At 43.5% G+C, this 16,332-nt stretch overlaps 1 protein-coding gene across 3 annotated transcripts in view; it reads right to left on the reverse strand.

Moving 5' to 3' along the window:
• Positions 1-16,332, reverse strand: part of CPQ (carboxypeptidase Q) — a 272,969-nt gene that overhangs the window by 77,944 nt on the left and 178,693 nt on the right. For all 3 annotated transcript variants that reach the window (XM_060243464.1, XM_060243462.1, XM_060243463.1), the window contains exon 7: positions 2,871-2,962. In XM_060243464.1, the coding sequence (XP_060099447.1) occupies positions 2,871-2,962 (92 nt within the window). The remainder of the gene's footprint in view (positions 1-2,870; positions 2,963-16,332) is intronic.

Genomic DNA, 16,332 nt, shown 5'->3' on the forward strand with positions numbered 1-16,332 from the left:
CTTAATTAATTTTGTGAGTAAGGAAGTATATGAAAACTTTAAACTGGGTTAGCTATGGCATGTTTATATAGTAATCACTTCTGGCTTTGAGACAATTTTATCAAGTCATTCCTCATGCTATACCACACTTTGAAGATACAATTGCAACGACATTACATGAAACACAGAAATCCTGTTATATTTTACTTTCAAGCCAACCCTGAGTTTTAGAAGTTTTTTTCATTTACAAGGCATTGCAAATATGTTGATGATGTTCAGGACATGCTTGATTCCATACCATTAATATTTCATTGGTGAAAGTGAAATTCTAAAGCTATGATAACTGTTCCCTCATTGATTTCAATCCAACAGCTTATCAAGATGTTGTACCATAAAGGAAGTACATATTTTGCTGAAGTTTCCCTTCATCTCAATTCACGGGCAGTTAGTTTATTTCCCCCCCCCCCCCCCATGCTAGCCACTGATGTTATCCAAAAGATCTAATAACTGCAGAATATTTTAATGGTGTTTCATAACAGGTCATTGCATGGAAGACCATTACATGAAAAACCATCTTAAGTTTTCAAGACAGAAGGAATCAGGCATCAGGAAGTCATGTTCCAGAATTCCAGGAAGTATGCTTTGACAATATTAGTCATGTGTAGACAGAACTCATCTTATGCAGAACAAAGCTCCATTGTTGCTGAAGAATAAAAAGGTAAAGGTGCAAACACCAGTTGTTTCTGATTCTGGGGCGGCGTCACATCATGACATTGTCACGGCAGACTTTTTTAATGGGGTGGTTTGCCATTGCCTTCCCCTGATATCTACACTTTACCTTCAACAAGCTGAGTACTCATTGTACCGACCTCGGAAGGATGGAAGACTGAGTCAACCTTGAGCCGGCTACCTGAACCCAGCTTCTGCCAGGATTGAACTCTGGCTGTCAGCACAGAGTTTGAACTGCAGTACTGCAGCTTACCACTGCACCATGGTGCTCTTCTGAAGAATACATTACACTATAAAAACATAAAAAGAGCCCTGCTGAATCAGACCATTGGACCACCTAGCCCTTGTCTTACACAGTGTCTTACACAGTGGCCAACCAGTTCCTCTGGAGGTCCAACAACAGGGCACAGAGACTGGGGCCTTCCCCTGACCTTGCCTCCTGGCACTGATATTCTGAGGTTCACTGCCTCTGAATGTAGAAGTTCCCTGCAGTCACCATGGATGGGTAACTACTGATACACCTATCCTCCAATAATGTGTCTAATTCCCTTTTACAGCATTCTATTCCTGTGGCCATCACTATATCCTCTGGCAGCAAATTCCACATTTAATCACTCATTGTGTAAAAAAGTATTTTCTTTCCTCTGATAGACAGATTAGTCATGTCTGCTGGTATTTTGGCCTTCTCCAAAAATCCTCAGATGCTTCACCAGTCCCCAAATTCACTTCAAATTTTGCATTAAGTAAAACTTGGTTAAGTGCCTAGATATATTTGGAGCTCTCTTCAACTCCACTAAAAATTGCTAGTCTGATTAAAGTTCTTTGAGGAAACTGATCAAGATGTTTGATCTGCGAGCCCCCAAACCACTTCAAATTATACTATGGGTGAAGTTTTGATGGCAACTCATCAGAGGCAGAATGGATGATGCTTGTTTCTCCTCTTGCTGCAGCTTTTCAGAGAACAATGTCTTCTTTAAAATAATCATACAAAGTTTACATTTGCATATTGTTGTCATTATTTTTCTTCCTCCAGTTGTAGCAGGAAACATGTGCTGGGAGCAGGAATCCCCTGCACCTGGAAGGAGTTTGGAAGCTTTACCTTTAACTGTTTGCTGTGAGTTTTTGGGCAGGCACACACTGTGATAGTGCAGGTGAGTCACAGACAGAAGATTGTAAAGCTTTCTAGAACTTTCTAAAGATCCAGGGGATGCTTGACCTGGCTGGTCAGGAGATGGAAATTTCCTGCCAAAATTGTCATATAACTACAGTACTCTTTAATAGCATAGTTAGATATAAGTCAAGTTGACACTCCATATATTACAACAGAGCCAGTACGGTGTAGTGTAGTAATTAGAAATTTGTGCTAGGAAAAAAAACCCCACAACCCCCTAGTTTAATTTTCCATCAAACACTGGATGACCTTGAACCAGTCACTCTCTTTAGTCTGTTCTACCTCACAGGGGTTTTTGTGAAAAATAAAATGGAGGAGGGAAGAACCATCCATGCAACCCTGTGCTTCCTGGAGGAAGGGCAAGATAAAAAAGTTAAAAATATATATAACTTGGAAGTTTTAAGTTAGCCATCTTTCATATTATTTAATAAAAGAAAGGTATAACGGAATTTTTTTAAAAATAAATAAATAAATAAAACAGGAGACCTTTAAGTTTAACAAAGCTCATTGGAGCTGTGATTTGATATGAAATTTTCTCTACAATGAAGAGCTTCCAACATTTTGTGTGGCTAATGTCCACTTTTGATTTGGACTACACACCCTTCTCTCATTCACACACTGAACCTGAATTCTGCCTAGAGTTGCCAGCTTCCATGTGAGGCTGGGCGATCTCCCAGAATTACCACTGGTCTTCAGATTGCAGAGATCAGTTCCCCTGGGGGAAATGGCTGCTTTGGAGGGTAGACTTCATGGCATGATACTCAGCTGAGGTCTCTTCCCTCCCCAAACCTTGCCCTCCCCAGGCTCCACCCCCAAATCTCTAGGAATTTCCCAGCCTGGAGTTGGCAACACTAGGTCTGATTCTGGGCTGAAACAACCATCTCATGGGCCATGGCTTGTTTGCAAGTTTGCTCACTCTTACATTTTAAGTCAGAACCAAAAAAAGTTGAACTGGAGAAGGCACCTGCTTGAGGGAGCTGCAATCACGTACCTTATGCAACTTGTAGTATTGTTCAGCTCCTACTCCACCTTGCTCCTCTCCAGTCCACAATACTAAGCGCAGAGTTCTCTTAGGACGGAGCCCTAGGAAAGTTATGAAAAAAAGAAAAGGATTGATTGAAAAAAAAAAAAACACCCACCACTTTTTTTAGTACATGAAAAAAGGGTTTACAACTCAAATCACTTTAAGGACCACATTTTTAAGTTTTTTTTATTTTGTGGATATGTTAAATGTTGTCAAGTTGCTTCTGACTTTTCTCTGTAACATTTATTTAGAACAGGAGTCCTCAATGTGTTGCTCATGGGTGCCATGGCCTCTGCCAATAACTTTCCTGATGCCCACCAAGTGATTTTAGAAAGTAGGTGGGCTTTCTCCAGTGGGGCTTCTGATTGGCTGTGCAGATTAAAAGAAATTCTGTCAAACAGAGCTTGTCTGAAATACTGAAGAGTCACTATTAGAGTTTTATATAACCTCAATCCCTGATATTACATAGTTGGCCCCTTCTGTGGCAGCCATTTTGTGATTATGCCCACTCCCCTTTCTCAGAATTCCAAAGGTGCCCATGGGCATAAAAAGATTGGGAACCCCTGATTTAGAGTTTTTTTTATGCTGTCTCTCCAGAGAACCTTCCTTTCACCATTTGTACCATTATAAATGTCTGTACAATCCGAGCTCTGTTGCCCTCCTCTTTTTCACTCTCTCCACCTCTTTTTCCTCTAGCACTGGGGCCAGATCCATTTGTTTGAATTCAGGACTATCTAGTGTCAAGCGATAGAAGGGAGAGTTTTCTGAGCTTGGGCAAGGAGTAGAGCTCTCAGAGGAAGAGACCAAGAAGAAATAGGCTGTCAAAGTGAGGACTTAGCATCCTACTTTTGCAATAATAATTAGACTCTGTTCCTGTCTCATATGTGATTGGAGCCAACATGGGTTTAAAGGAATAAGTCTGTGCTGTTGCTTGCAGTTTGAGACTCGGTTTTAGCTTTTTGCTTCCTTTCGGTCTCTTTTTTCTTTCTTGCTCTGCATTTCATCTTATCTTTGCTCTTCACTGCTCTTCCAGTCTTTCACTGTTTCTATTCTTCACACAGTAAGGAACTTACAAACACAAGCAGGTTACACAGCTTGACTGGCTGCTGCCACAGGCTGGAAAAATCTAAACTTGCATCTGCGTCAGGAGGAGAATGCAGATACCATTACCTACCATACTTAATACACAAGGGTTTGGGCAGGGCCTTAGGCCCACTTGGTATTGTTGGCAACATGGAAGTTTCAATAGTGGAGATTCAATTAGTGTTGCCAGTTCTGGACTGAGAAATACCTGGAGATTTGAAAGGTAGAGTCTGGGGGGGGGGCAAGGTTTGGGGAAGTTCTCCTGGAGAAAATAACTGCTTTGGAGGGTGGACTCTATGGCATTATATTCTTCTGAGATCCCTCCCCTTCTCAAACACTGCCCTCACCAGGCTCCATCCCCAAAATCTCCAGGTATTTCCCAACCCAGAGCCCGCAACCTTAACTTTATGGCATTATACCCTACTGAGGTCCCTCCCATTCCCAAATCCCACCCTTCCCAGGCTTTACCTCCCAAATCTCCAGGTATTTTCCAACCCAGAGCTGACAACCCTAAATGGCCAAGGTAATGTTCAAAGATGAAGCTTATGCTGAGGCACCGAGTTCTTGACTATACCACCATTGCCTTCCCAGAAACTGGAACATCTGAATGCTTAGGTGTGTGCACCCTACTCAGTGAGACTGGGACACCTCTGTAATCTCTGCTATGATTAGAGTTGCCAAGATTTCAAGCTTTAGTCTGAAGTCTCAGGTGTTGGGGATCATTTGCAGACTCACATTTTGGGAGTTTGAAAACTCTTAAAATTTCTGGATCCATTCTCAGGGCACAGGTTGAAATCTCAGGACTGTCAGCTAGCTCACACACTTTATAACTTATTACTTTCTAGAGTTGCCAGCCCTCCACTGGCAACTCCTGGGAGATTTCTAGGGATGCTCTTGGGCAAAATGGAAGTCATACTGTCTAGGAAATCCACAAATATCCATAGTAGAGACCATAGAGATCGCTGGAATTCCTAGAGGCATTCACCCAGAAATAACATTATGGCATCAGCAATCCAGTTTCTCCTGCCAACCTGCAAGATGGGCTAGACATCTCCCAAAATTACAGCTGATCTTTACACTACAGAGATCAATCCCCCTGGATAAAATGGCTGCTTTGGCAGTATTCTCCCTGAAGCCACTCTCCTCCACAAACCTGGTCTCTCCAGGCTCTATCCCCAAATCTTCAGGAATTTTCTAACCCAGAGTTGGCAACTCTAGTTTCCCCCACTTTCCCCTCCCATCACACTGATAGGCACCAGGACTTTGGTGCAACAGCAGAAGAAGAGAAGAAGAGTATGGATTTATAGTCCCCCCTTCACTCGGAGTCTCAGAATGGCTTACAATCTCCTTTCCCTTCCCCTCCCCGCAGCACCCTAACAGAGATGGGTGGGGCTGAGAGAACTCTGAGAGAATTGCTCTGGAGAGAACTGTGGCTTGCCCAAGGTCACTCCAGCAGGTGCATGTGGAGGAGTGGGAAATCAAACCCGGTTCTCCCAGACAGGAGTCTGCACACTTAACCTCTATGCCAAACAGACTCTCCTCCAGTGGGCAGTGGAGGACTGTCCAGCATCACGTCACACCTGGCAACCCTATGTGTTCTTTGCACGACTGCTTTTTGTAACTACTACATATGTAACTAGCATGCAGTACTCAATGTATTTTACATTTAACACATAATATCCATATTATTGGCTTAGTACATTTTTATCCAACCCTTACTATGAGGAATTCAGGATAGTTCCTTTCTTCCATTTTATCAAGTCATAACAACCCTGTGAGTTAGGTTAGGCCAGGAAATAATGACTGGCCTGGGGTCTAGGGTTGCCAGGTATAATTCAATAAATATCTGGCGTCATTGGGGGTGGAGTCAGGAGCAAGGCTGTGACAAGCACAACTGAACTCTGAAGGGAGTTCTGGCCATCACATTTAAAGGGACCATGCTCCTTTTAAATGCCTTTCCTCCACTTGGAATAATGAAGGATAGGGGCACCTTCTTTGAGGGCTCATAGAATTGGACCCCAAGGTCCAATCATTTTGAAACTTGGAGGGGTTTTTGAGGAGAGGCACCAGATGCTATGCTGCAGATTTGGTGCTGCTACCTCAAAAAGCAACCCTCCAGTGCTCCAGATACCAATGGATCAATTCTCCATTATACCCTATGTGAATCAGTCTCCATAGGGAACTATGGAGTGTCCAGTAGACATTTCCCTCCCACTCCCACCACTTTCTGATGACCCTGAAGTGGGAGAAAAGCCCCCAAACCAGGGGATCCCCTGCCACCACCTGGGGATTGGCAACCCTACTGGGGTCACCCATTAAGTTTCAGAGCAAGTAGGGATTTTGACACTGCAGTCATTTTACTTCATTGGAAGGCTGAAAACATCACGGAGAATTCTAGGCCACTGTGCCATTTTCCCTTCATTATATCTAATTCTCAGTGTGGCCAAATCTGTGGATACTTAAATCCAGTGTCTGTAAGTCATGAACAGACAGGATAAATTTGAGAAAAGCCCAAGGTTTACAGAAAAAAATAAATTTTAAAAAATACACTGGGAGTTAAATGTTCCACTAATAATAGAAGCTGAGCCTGTAGCTTTAATGACCAAATACCCTCATAGGCTATTCATAGACAAACACACAGTACTGCAAGTTGAAGGCTTGGTTTCTGTCAGTAGAAGGAGGGAAAGTGGAACTAGTATGGGGAAAGGGATACAGGGGAATCTGAGGAGCCCTGCACAAGTCCTTGGGGGTTCTGTCTTGCATAACTGGGCCTGGCCCAGTGGCCAGGACTGTATAAATTGCCCATACTTTTCCCAGGGAGAAGCTACCAGGGATAGAGAAGGAAGGAAAATTGAAGGGTAGGGTGGCTGCTGGGTGGGAAGGTTGTTAATGGGACTCCCGAGATGGGAGCACATTCAACCAGTGCTGAAAGAGCTGCACTGGCTGCCTATTGTGTTCTGAGTCCATTTCAAAGTGCTGGTATTGACCTTTAAAGCCCTGTATGGCTGAAGACCTGTCTATCTAAGGGACCACCTTTCCCCATATGTTCCCCAGAGAGCACTGCATTCAGGAACTAAAAATCTATTGTTCATCCCCAGACCAAGGGAGGCCAGACTGGGCGTTACACGGGCCAGGGCCTTCTCAGTGGCAGCACCAATGTTGTGGCATGCGCTCCCTGAGGCCATAAGAGCTTTGCAGGATCTCTCCCAATTCCGCAGAGCTTGTAAAACTGAACTTTTTAAACAGGCCTATAACAACTAGGGGAGAAGGCTGCCGCTTTTATGCTACTGGGCAACTCCACCAGAAGGACCACCACAGATAAATTGTATACTCTGTATGGCACCAATACTTTATTTTAAATTGTTTTAAATTATAATTGACTATCTTATTGTTTTATATTTGAAATTGAGATGTTGGTTTTTATATGATTGTTAGCCGCCCTGAGTCCATTTGGAATGGGCGGGATATAAATGGAAAGTAAATAAAATAAATAAAAGGAGCAAAGGCAGCAGGAAAGGAGGAAAGGTAATGGAGCTTTCAGGGAAAGAAGAGAGGGAATAGATTATGTATAACAAAGTTCACGTCCAGTGGCATGTTTAAGACCAACAAAGTTTGTGTGTGTGTATAAAGTGCTGTCAGGTTGCAGCCAATTTATGGTGACCCCAGCAAGGGGCTTTCAAGGCAAGTAAGATGGTTTGCCATTGCCTTCCTCTGCAGAGTTTTCTTTTGTGGCTTCCCTTTCCAAGTAATGACCCTGCTTAGTAGCCAAGATCTGATGAGATCAGCCTACACCATGCTGCCTTCCCTCATATGAAATAGTGGGAGAGGAGAAAATGTGATGCCCATTGTCCTTGTGGGTGACCCACTTTAGAAATCTAAATCTTGCTTTTTTGTGTGCAAGCTGACACATGAAGCTGCTTTATTGTGTTGGCCTCATTATTGTCTACTTTGACTTTCAGGCAGAGATCTTTCACACCACCTACTACATGAGCCTTTTAACTGGAGACATCAGGTCATCTGGATAAATGGATAGCCAATATACAAAAACTGCACAATGCATAAATAACACAATATATACATAAATGAATAAATATGTAAATAATAAAATATGTATAGATAAATCAATAAAATATAAAATGCTGCAAGCTAAAGGGAAAGACAGAATGACTAAAAAGCACTGTATAAGCACAAGCAAACAGAATATATGCAAAGAGGGAAAGGGGCTGGCATTTTCAAAAGCAAACCCTCCAAACATCCAAGGGATTTGCTAGTATACATCTTAGTTACCATTACAGCACAGGATTAGAGGCTCCTTCCCATTTCAAAACAGCCAGATGGCCAATGATGTCATATTAAGATAATAAAACAGTAATCATGTTGAAGCCATCGTATGTAGCTGCTGGTCAGGGTCAGATAAGGTGCACTTAAAAGCACAAACCAAGTCTGCTCAGTTGCCTAAAAAACATGCTTTGAGGAATATTGGATGTAAGACACACCTGATGGTACAGCTGTGAAAGTCAACCACAGCCTCCTTTATATATTCCCATATCTCCCCCCACCCCACCCCCTTAAAGGGAAAAAAGGCTCAGGGATATTTTTTTCAGTGGGGGAGTGGCAGGGGGGAAAGATTAAAGAGCTCCTTTTCTTTTGCCATCAATGCTATTCTTGAAAAAACAGCCCTAGCGGCTGCATTTGAAAATGGAAAAGAAGACAGAAAGTGATCATAGAACTTAAACAGAGCCAAAAGTGGATTTTTAAGCACCTTAGAAATGTAGCACAGAACACCACTTTGCCTATCTTGCTGTGTGCTGCAAAGATTGGCTTAGTCAGTAAGGATGTGGTCCAGTCACAGCCAGGCACACCCCTATTAACAAGTTATGGTGAACACATGTACAATCTGTGTATACATGTACACTTGATTGTTGATTAATTCTCATGTGTACAGGTCAAGCATGTGACTGAAACCCTACATTTCTGCCACGACCTCCCTGCCACATTGGAAACAGTATGTGAACTCGAGGCCCCATGCCTGTCTTCTGGACCAGTTCTGGACTGCTTCAACATGCTCAGCCTGGAGGAAGTCAACAGAATCCTCTACTGTATGCCCAACAACTTGTGATTTGGACCCATGCCCCTCCTGGCTAATTAATGCTTGCCAGAGGGAGCTTAGATGTCCTATAAGGGACATCGTAAATAGATCCCTCTCAGAGGGGTTTTTTTCCAACGCCTCTTAAAGAGGATGTGGTCTGCCCTCTCCTGAAAAATCTGACCAAATTGGCACATTATCAGCCGGTCTCCAATTTATCCTTTTTGGGTAAAATTATTGAGAGGGCAGTAGCATTACAGTTACAGAGTTTCCTGGATGACACTTCCGTTTTAGATCCCCACCAGTCCGGCTTTTGCCCAGGTCATGGGACGGAGACAGTGCTGGTCGCCCTGGTGGATGACCTCCAACAGCATCTGGATCGAGGTGGCTCAGCAGTGCTGATGCTGTTAAACCTGTCGTTTGCTTTCGATACTGTCGACCATCAGTTACTGACCCACCGTCTCACCGAGGATTCAGGGGTTGGCCTTACAATGGCTTTCCTCTTTCCTTGATGGTTGGGGACAAAGAGTGGTGATTGGGAGTGAACTGTTCCGGAGGCACCCACTTAATTGTGGGGTGCCACAGGGGGCGGTGCTCTCCCCGATGTTATTCAACATCTACATGCGCCCCCTTGCCCAGATTGCCCGGAGGTATGTGTTGGGTTGTCACCAATATGCTGATGACACCCAACTCTATCTACTGTTGGATGGATGGCCTGTGTCCCAGAAAATCTGGACCTGGCGTTGCAAGCTGTGGCAGGATGGCTCAGGCTGAGTAGGTTGAAGTTGAATCCAGTGAAGAGTGAGGTCCTTTGCCAGAGTCGTGGTGGTCTGGGCAGGGAAATCCCCCTACCAGCATTTGACTGTGTGCCACTGAAAACGGCATGCAAGGCCAAGAGCTTGGGGGTGCTACTGGAGCTTGCCCTGTCAATGGAGGCCCAGATAGCAGCCACTGCTAAATCCACTTTTTTTTTTCATCTTAGGCAGACGAGGCAGTTGGTTCCCTTCCTGTAGCACAGCGACCTGGCAACAGTGATCCATGCAATGGTCACCTTGAGGTTGGACTACTGTAATGCCCTCTACATGGGGCTGTCACGGCTGGGGCCGGGTCAGGCAAAGTCCAGGGGCAGTCCGAGGTCTGTAGCCAGTAAGCAGGAGGGTCCGGGGCACCAAATCCGAATCACTGTACAAGTATCGCAGGTCCGAGGTCCAGAAGCCGAGGTCAGAGAGTCCAGAAGTCACAAGCCAAAGTCAGGGAGTCCAGAAACCAAAGTCAAGCCGGAGTGGATGCAAGAACATCAGGGAGATGACTAGTTGCTTCCACAGAGCCTCCTCCCAAAGCCTACAGCTATATAGCCCTCTGCTGGCTGTTGCCCATTTGGGCTAATTGCTGGCTCAGAGAGGCAGCCAGGATCCTGTTACAATTCAAGCATCCTTGCTCTTAGAAGGGCCAGAATCCTCTCAAAACTCAGGGCTCAGGGAGTGTCTTGCTTGTGAGCGTGCCGCCCTCCTCCGATCCCTGAGGTCCTGACGGAGGCGGTCACGCACACGCGCCACCCGAGAGGGCGAGGCAGGGGGGGCTGGGATCTTCTCCAGCAGGAGGCAGGGGCACTGGTGCAGGTGGCAGGGGCACAGTTTCTTCTGCAGGCTCAACTTCCTCTGCAGGGTCCCCAGCACCCATGACAGGGGCTGCCCCTGTGCCGAACCTGGAAACTGCAGCTAGTGCAGAACACAGTGGCCAAGCTGTTATTGGGACTCCCTAGATGGGAGCACATACAGCCAGGGCTGCGGGAACTGCACTGGCTGCCAATAGTGTACCGGATTCATTACAAGGTGCTGTTATCACCTTTAAAGCCTTATATGGCCGAGGACCTGTCTCTCCCCATATATTCTCAAGAGGGTACTGCGATCTGGTTCTCAAAATCTATTGGTAATCCCCAGGCTGAGGGAAGCCAAACTGAAAGTCACCAGAGAAAGGGCCTTCTCGATTGTAGCCCCTCCACTGGTGGAACCAAATACCAGAGGAGATGCGGGCCTTGCAGAGCCTTGACCAGTTCCGCAGAGCCTACAAGACCACTCTTTTTCAACTGGCCTTAACTTAAGACCAAGTTACTGTAGAAGGCATACCATTGCCATGGAAAAACTGTAAAATGTGCACATCAAGATTTTAACACCAAATTAACTTAGATGGTTTTAATGTATGATTTATACATGTATGTTTATGATATATAATATGTATGTTTGATTTATAATATGTATTGTTTTAATTGTTGAAGTTTTATGTTGTGAGCCACCCTGAGCCTGCTTTGGCGAGGAGAGAGGGATATAAATTAAATATTATTATTATTACATTTATCCACACACTGGTCCCCACTTTCACTGCTAAAGTGAACGCTTGTTGACTCTCTTACAAACGGGTGCACACACGTACAAGCAGGTTGCACATGCAATCAGTATGACATGTGAACAGGGCAACTAGCACAAAATCATCTCAGGAATTGCTGTCTGAATCATTTCTCTGGAGGGAGGGCCTCAAAATTCACCACTATGAGTTGCTTATACATAAATGAGCAAACTACCCTTGGAGTTGGAAAGAAGCAGGGCTGGAAAGTAAAAAAAGAACAAACTAGAATTTGAAATGTTTTGCCAGGCCAAGAACAAAAAGTGGGATTTCCCAGAATTAGTAACTTTCCCAAAAAGTGGGATTTCCCAGAATTAGTAACTTTTGTGATATCCTTGCTTGCAAAGGATGCCAATCTAGGGATAAAGAGCACATTGCACATGGCCACCCATTCACTGGAATCTTAAAAACAGTGTTATTTTCCTTTCTCTCAAATATGTTTTTGTACAAACACAAAAACAAGCAGTGCAAAATGATAACTACAGAGAAATATATGAAGCTGCCCTGTATACCGAGTCAGACCATTAATTTATCATGGCCAATACTGTCTGTATGGCTTGGGTCAGTTCTCCAGGATCTCAATGAAGGGTCTTTCACATCACTTACTACCCAATTCCTTGAACTGGAGATGTCAGGGACTGACCCTGGGACCTTCTGCATGTCAAGTAGATGCTCTGTCTTTGGACCATAGTCTCTCCCCTAAATAAAAGTCAACTCTAGTCCTGTTCCCAAGTTACAGTGAATGCACATACAATCCGAGCACAGTGTAAATTTGATTTTTCTTTATTCTTGTACTGAGCAATTCTCATGTTATGGTAGGGTTGCCAAACCCCAGGTGGAGTCAGAAGATCACCTGGTTTGGAGGCCCTCCTCCCACTTCAGGGTCATCAGAAAGTGTGGGGGGGTGCGGAATGTCTGCTGGGTACTCCATTATTCCCTATGGAGACCAATTCCCATAGGGTATAATGGAAAATTGATCTGCGGGTTGTTTTTTGAGGTAGAGGCACCAAATTTGCAGCATAGCATCTGATTCCTCTCCCCCAAACATCCTCCAAGTTTCAAAAGGATTGGACCAGGGGGTCCCCAAAGAAGGCGCCCCTATCCTTCATTATTTTCAATGGAGGGAAGGCATTTAAAAGGTGTGCAGTCCCTTTAACTGTGATGACCAGAACTCCCTTTGGAGTTCAATCATGTTTGTCACAATCTTGCTCCTGACGCCACCCCCAAAGTCTCCTGGCTCCACCCCCAAAGTCCCCAGATATTTCTTGAATTGGGCCTGGCAACCCTATGTTATGGTCAACACATGTACAGCTCAACATATGAGGTAAATCCTACATTTATCTACACCCGGATCCCTGGTCTCGTTTGTAAAGTGAATGAACATTGGCTTTTCCTTATAAAAATAGATGTATGCATGTACATGCAGGATGCAGGTGAGTTCCCTCTAACATGTGAACAGGCCTACTGTTACTTACATCCCACCATTCTTCAGAAACATTTTTTGTTAAGGTGTGGCATTTTAGCTTTGGTCGTCATTTTAAAAAGCTCAGGTCGTTGAATATTATCCTGAAATCTCATATTGCAATAGTCAGTGAATAAAATCAGTTTTTCTATAAATTTATCAGCCAGTTCAGTTTCCCCCATTCTTTAAAAATACACCAGCTTAGGAATAAAAGATGATGACTTTTTGACCACTGACCTGCTCTCTGCTAGATACAGCTGGCTCCTCTAGTAAATATGTTCACACAGATGCATGCCTATTATTATCACTATTAACATTCTATACTGCCTGTAGCCAAAACTCTCTGGGCAGTTCAGCAGCAAGTATAAAATGATAAAATACAATAAAGCCCTGACATGGATAGCCCAGGCAAGCCCAATCACACCAGGTTTTGGAAGTTAGGCAGGCTCAACTCTGGGAAGTACTTAGATGGGAGAGCTCCTTTGAATACCAGAAGTTGGGAGGTGGGGGCAGACTTTATTCAGTCACCTCCCTGAACACCCTCCGGGCCCCCAGTAGGGGTCAGTAAACAGAGGTCACCATGACATCCAGGTGTATGCACACACACATTATTATTATTATTTATTAGATTTACTGAATCACCCCATCCCAGCCCAAACCAGGCTCTGGATGATGTGAATCAGAAAAAAATTCATAGATTAAAACAACACAGTAATAAAGATTAAAACAATAAAATTTCAGAGACCCCCAATGGAGTCCTGCTAATTATGTTCTTCATCCAGATTGCTGGAGTATATGGTGGGAAAGGGGGAGGAAAAACTCATATAAATACAAAAATCCTAAAAAATACAATAAATATAAGATTCATATAAATGTGTCTTGGGAGTTTGTTAATGGGTGCCCTGCAGGGATATCCTTTTGGGAAGATTGACTAGAGGAGAAGAATGCAGGCAGACCATATGGATCTGTGCAAATGAGGAAAGGTCAAATTAAAAAACAAAAGATTTGTAGCTTTTGACTTGCGCACTAAAATAAGCATGCACTGCATGGCTAAATCTTTTCAGACTCCCTGTCATTCTCTCTTTAATCAGCTGGGATATTAAATAGAGGTGTAGGTTACATGTGACATGTAAGTAACTGCTGCACTGATACCGCATTTGAGAGGTTTAGCAAAATGAATTAGTTTAGCCTTCTTGGAGATATTGCTTTCTTTCATTTCTGCCTTATAGTCTAGGTCTGATCTCTTTTAAATCCATTTATGCAGCTGAAATATAATACAAGCAGGATGTGTATGACATGTTTCATTATGGCTGTTCATTCGTTTTTGGCAGCATCTCCCAGCTTTTCCATTCTGGGAGGGGGAAGGAGGTGATCTGATTTCACAAGGCATAAGAGATTCCCTGAATGCCACTGGCATTTAACAGTCTGAGTGGAAACTTACTCAACACCTTTTAAACAGCACCCGATGACAATACAACAGACTATCTATAACTCGGATGCAGAAAACAAGCATGCCGGCTACATTTTTAGATGCATATTTTGTTACAGGAGCCTTAGACTCATGTGTCAAACACATGACTAAGATACAATCCCATGCAGGGTTTCTGCATCTTTTTCTATAAATAAAATGAGGATACTAAATATGTTCTCCCACAATGGCCTGCATCATTTTTTAAAATCTTGATGGTGTTTCAGTGTCTCATTTGAAATAGTTGAGAAATTATATATCCCACCCCCCACCCCCCATTAAAGTCAGTTGGGCTACAACTATCAATTTATTTATACCATTTTAAAGTCTAATCATCCTTGAGATCTAGAAGTATTGATACATATTTGTTTAGATTTTTTGTTGTTCAGATTTTTATTCCGCCCTCCCTGCAAGCGGTTCTAGGTACATATACCTAGCATCCAGCTCTAGGTACATATACAGTGCAATCCTGTGCAAAGTTACTCCAGTCTAAGCCTATTACCATTAATGGGCTTAGACTAGAGTAACTCTGTAGAGGATTGCAATGATACTGTGTTTTACCAGTGATCCCTACGACATCCCTATCCACATTCACAGATCCATCCAACTAATTCACTGGGGCCTGGAGAAGCACCTCAATATGAGCGCAGTTGTGCATGGCTTGCGGGCCCAGAGGCATAATTCTCACTTAGGGAGCACAAGCAATAAAGTACTATCAGAACTGGATAGTATGATCCCTAAAGCCTAGAAAATAACCTGTCTGCAGTGTTTTGTACTACTAATGTTTAAGAATTGTTTTCTAGAGCAGCCCCATACATCCTACTTGAATGTGATCACTGTATGGAAAGGCTTCTGAGGTGCTGATACATGTGCTCCACCTTCTGAAGAAAGCTCAGTGCCAGAGGTGTGGCACTTCATTTATGGAACTGCCTCCTTGTAGAAATTCACCCAGAGGATGATACATTTTAGGCGTCTGGCAATTTTTTTTTTTGGTTCTTCCCTGGCCTTCTATTAAAAATTGAACTTTTAATTGCATCATCCTTCTTACAGCTGATTTGACTGCTGTGGGATTTACTGGTTCCTTTATTGCTGATCCTCCTTGCCAATGACATGTCTAATTATTCTTTATCTCTTGTTTTTATTGGTGATTTCACTACGCAGGGGTGGCCAACGGTAGCTCTCCAGATGTTTTTGCCTACAACTCCCATCAGCCCCAGCCAGCATGGCCAATGGCTGGGGCTGATGGGACTTGTAGGCAAAAAACATCTGGAGAGCTACTGTTGGCCACCCCTGCACTACAGGTTTAATTGTTGCTGGAAGCTGCCTTGAAAGCAAAGACTTTTCAAAGCACAAGATCTTTACATCACAAATAAATAAATAAATTCCAGATAAATTATTGTACCTTTGTCACCATGTTCAGGTAAACTTCTGACTATTCAATCCTGGGACAAATGACTGTGGATGCCTACCTCCCTCACATCCTGTATGCTAACTTCCTAGACATTGGCTATTGTTGGCTAATATGGTCTGATCTTGTAAACCGGAGTTTGAAAGTCAATGGAGACTCTGCAGCTTAGAGGGAACATTGATCCTAAGGTAAATACAATAAATACTGAAGTTAAGGACAACATCAGAAAATACTTAAAACATCAATAACAGAACATACAATTCTAAGAATAAAGGGGTCATAGGCAGTGAGGGGGACATGACACAGGCTTATGAAATTATAAACAGTGTAATGGATACAGAAATTACTTTTTCTCTCACTCTCATTGTTCCAAAACTTGGAGTCACCTGGCAAAATTTATTGGCAGTAGATCCAGGGCAAACAAAAGACTGTGCTTGTTCAAACACTGCACAGTGAACATCTGGAATTCGTTGCAACATGATATGATGATGGCTATGGTTATTGGATTTATTCATACAGGGT

Source organism: Heteronotia binoei, chromosome 7, assembly GCF_032191835.1.
Source record: "Heteronotia binoei isolate CCM8104 ecotype False Entrance Well chromosome 7, APGP_CSIRO_Hbin_v1, whole genome shotgun sequence".
NCBI lineage: Eukaryota > Metazoa > Chordata > Lepidosauria > Squamata > Gekkonidae > Heteronotia > Heteronotia binoei.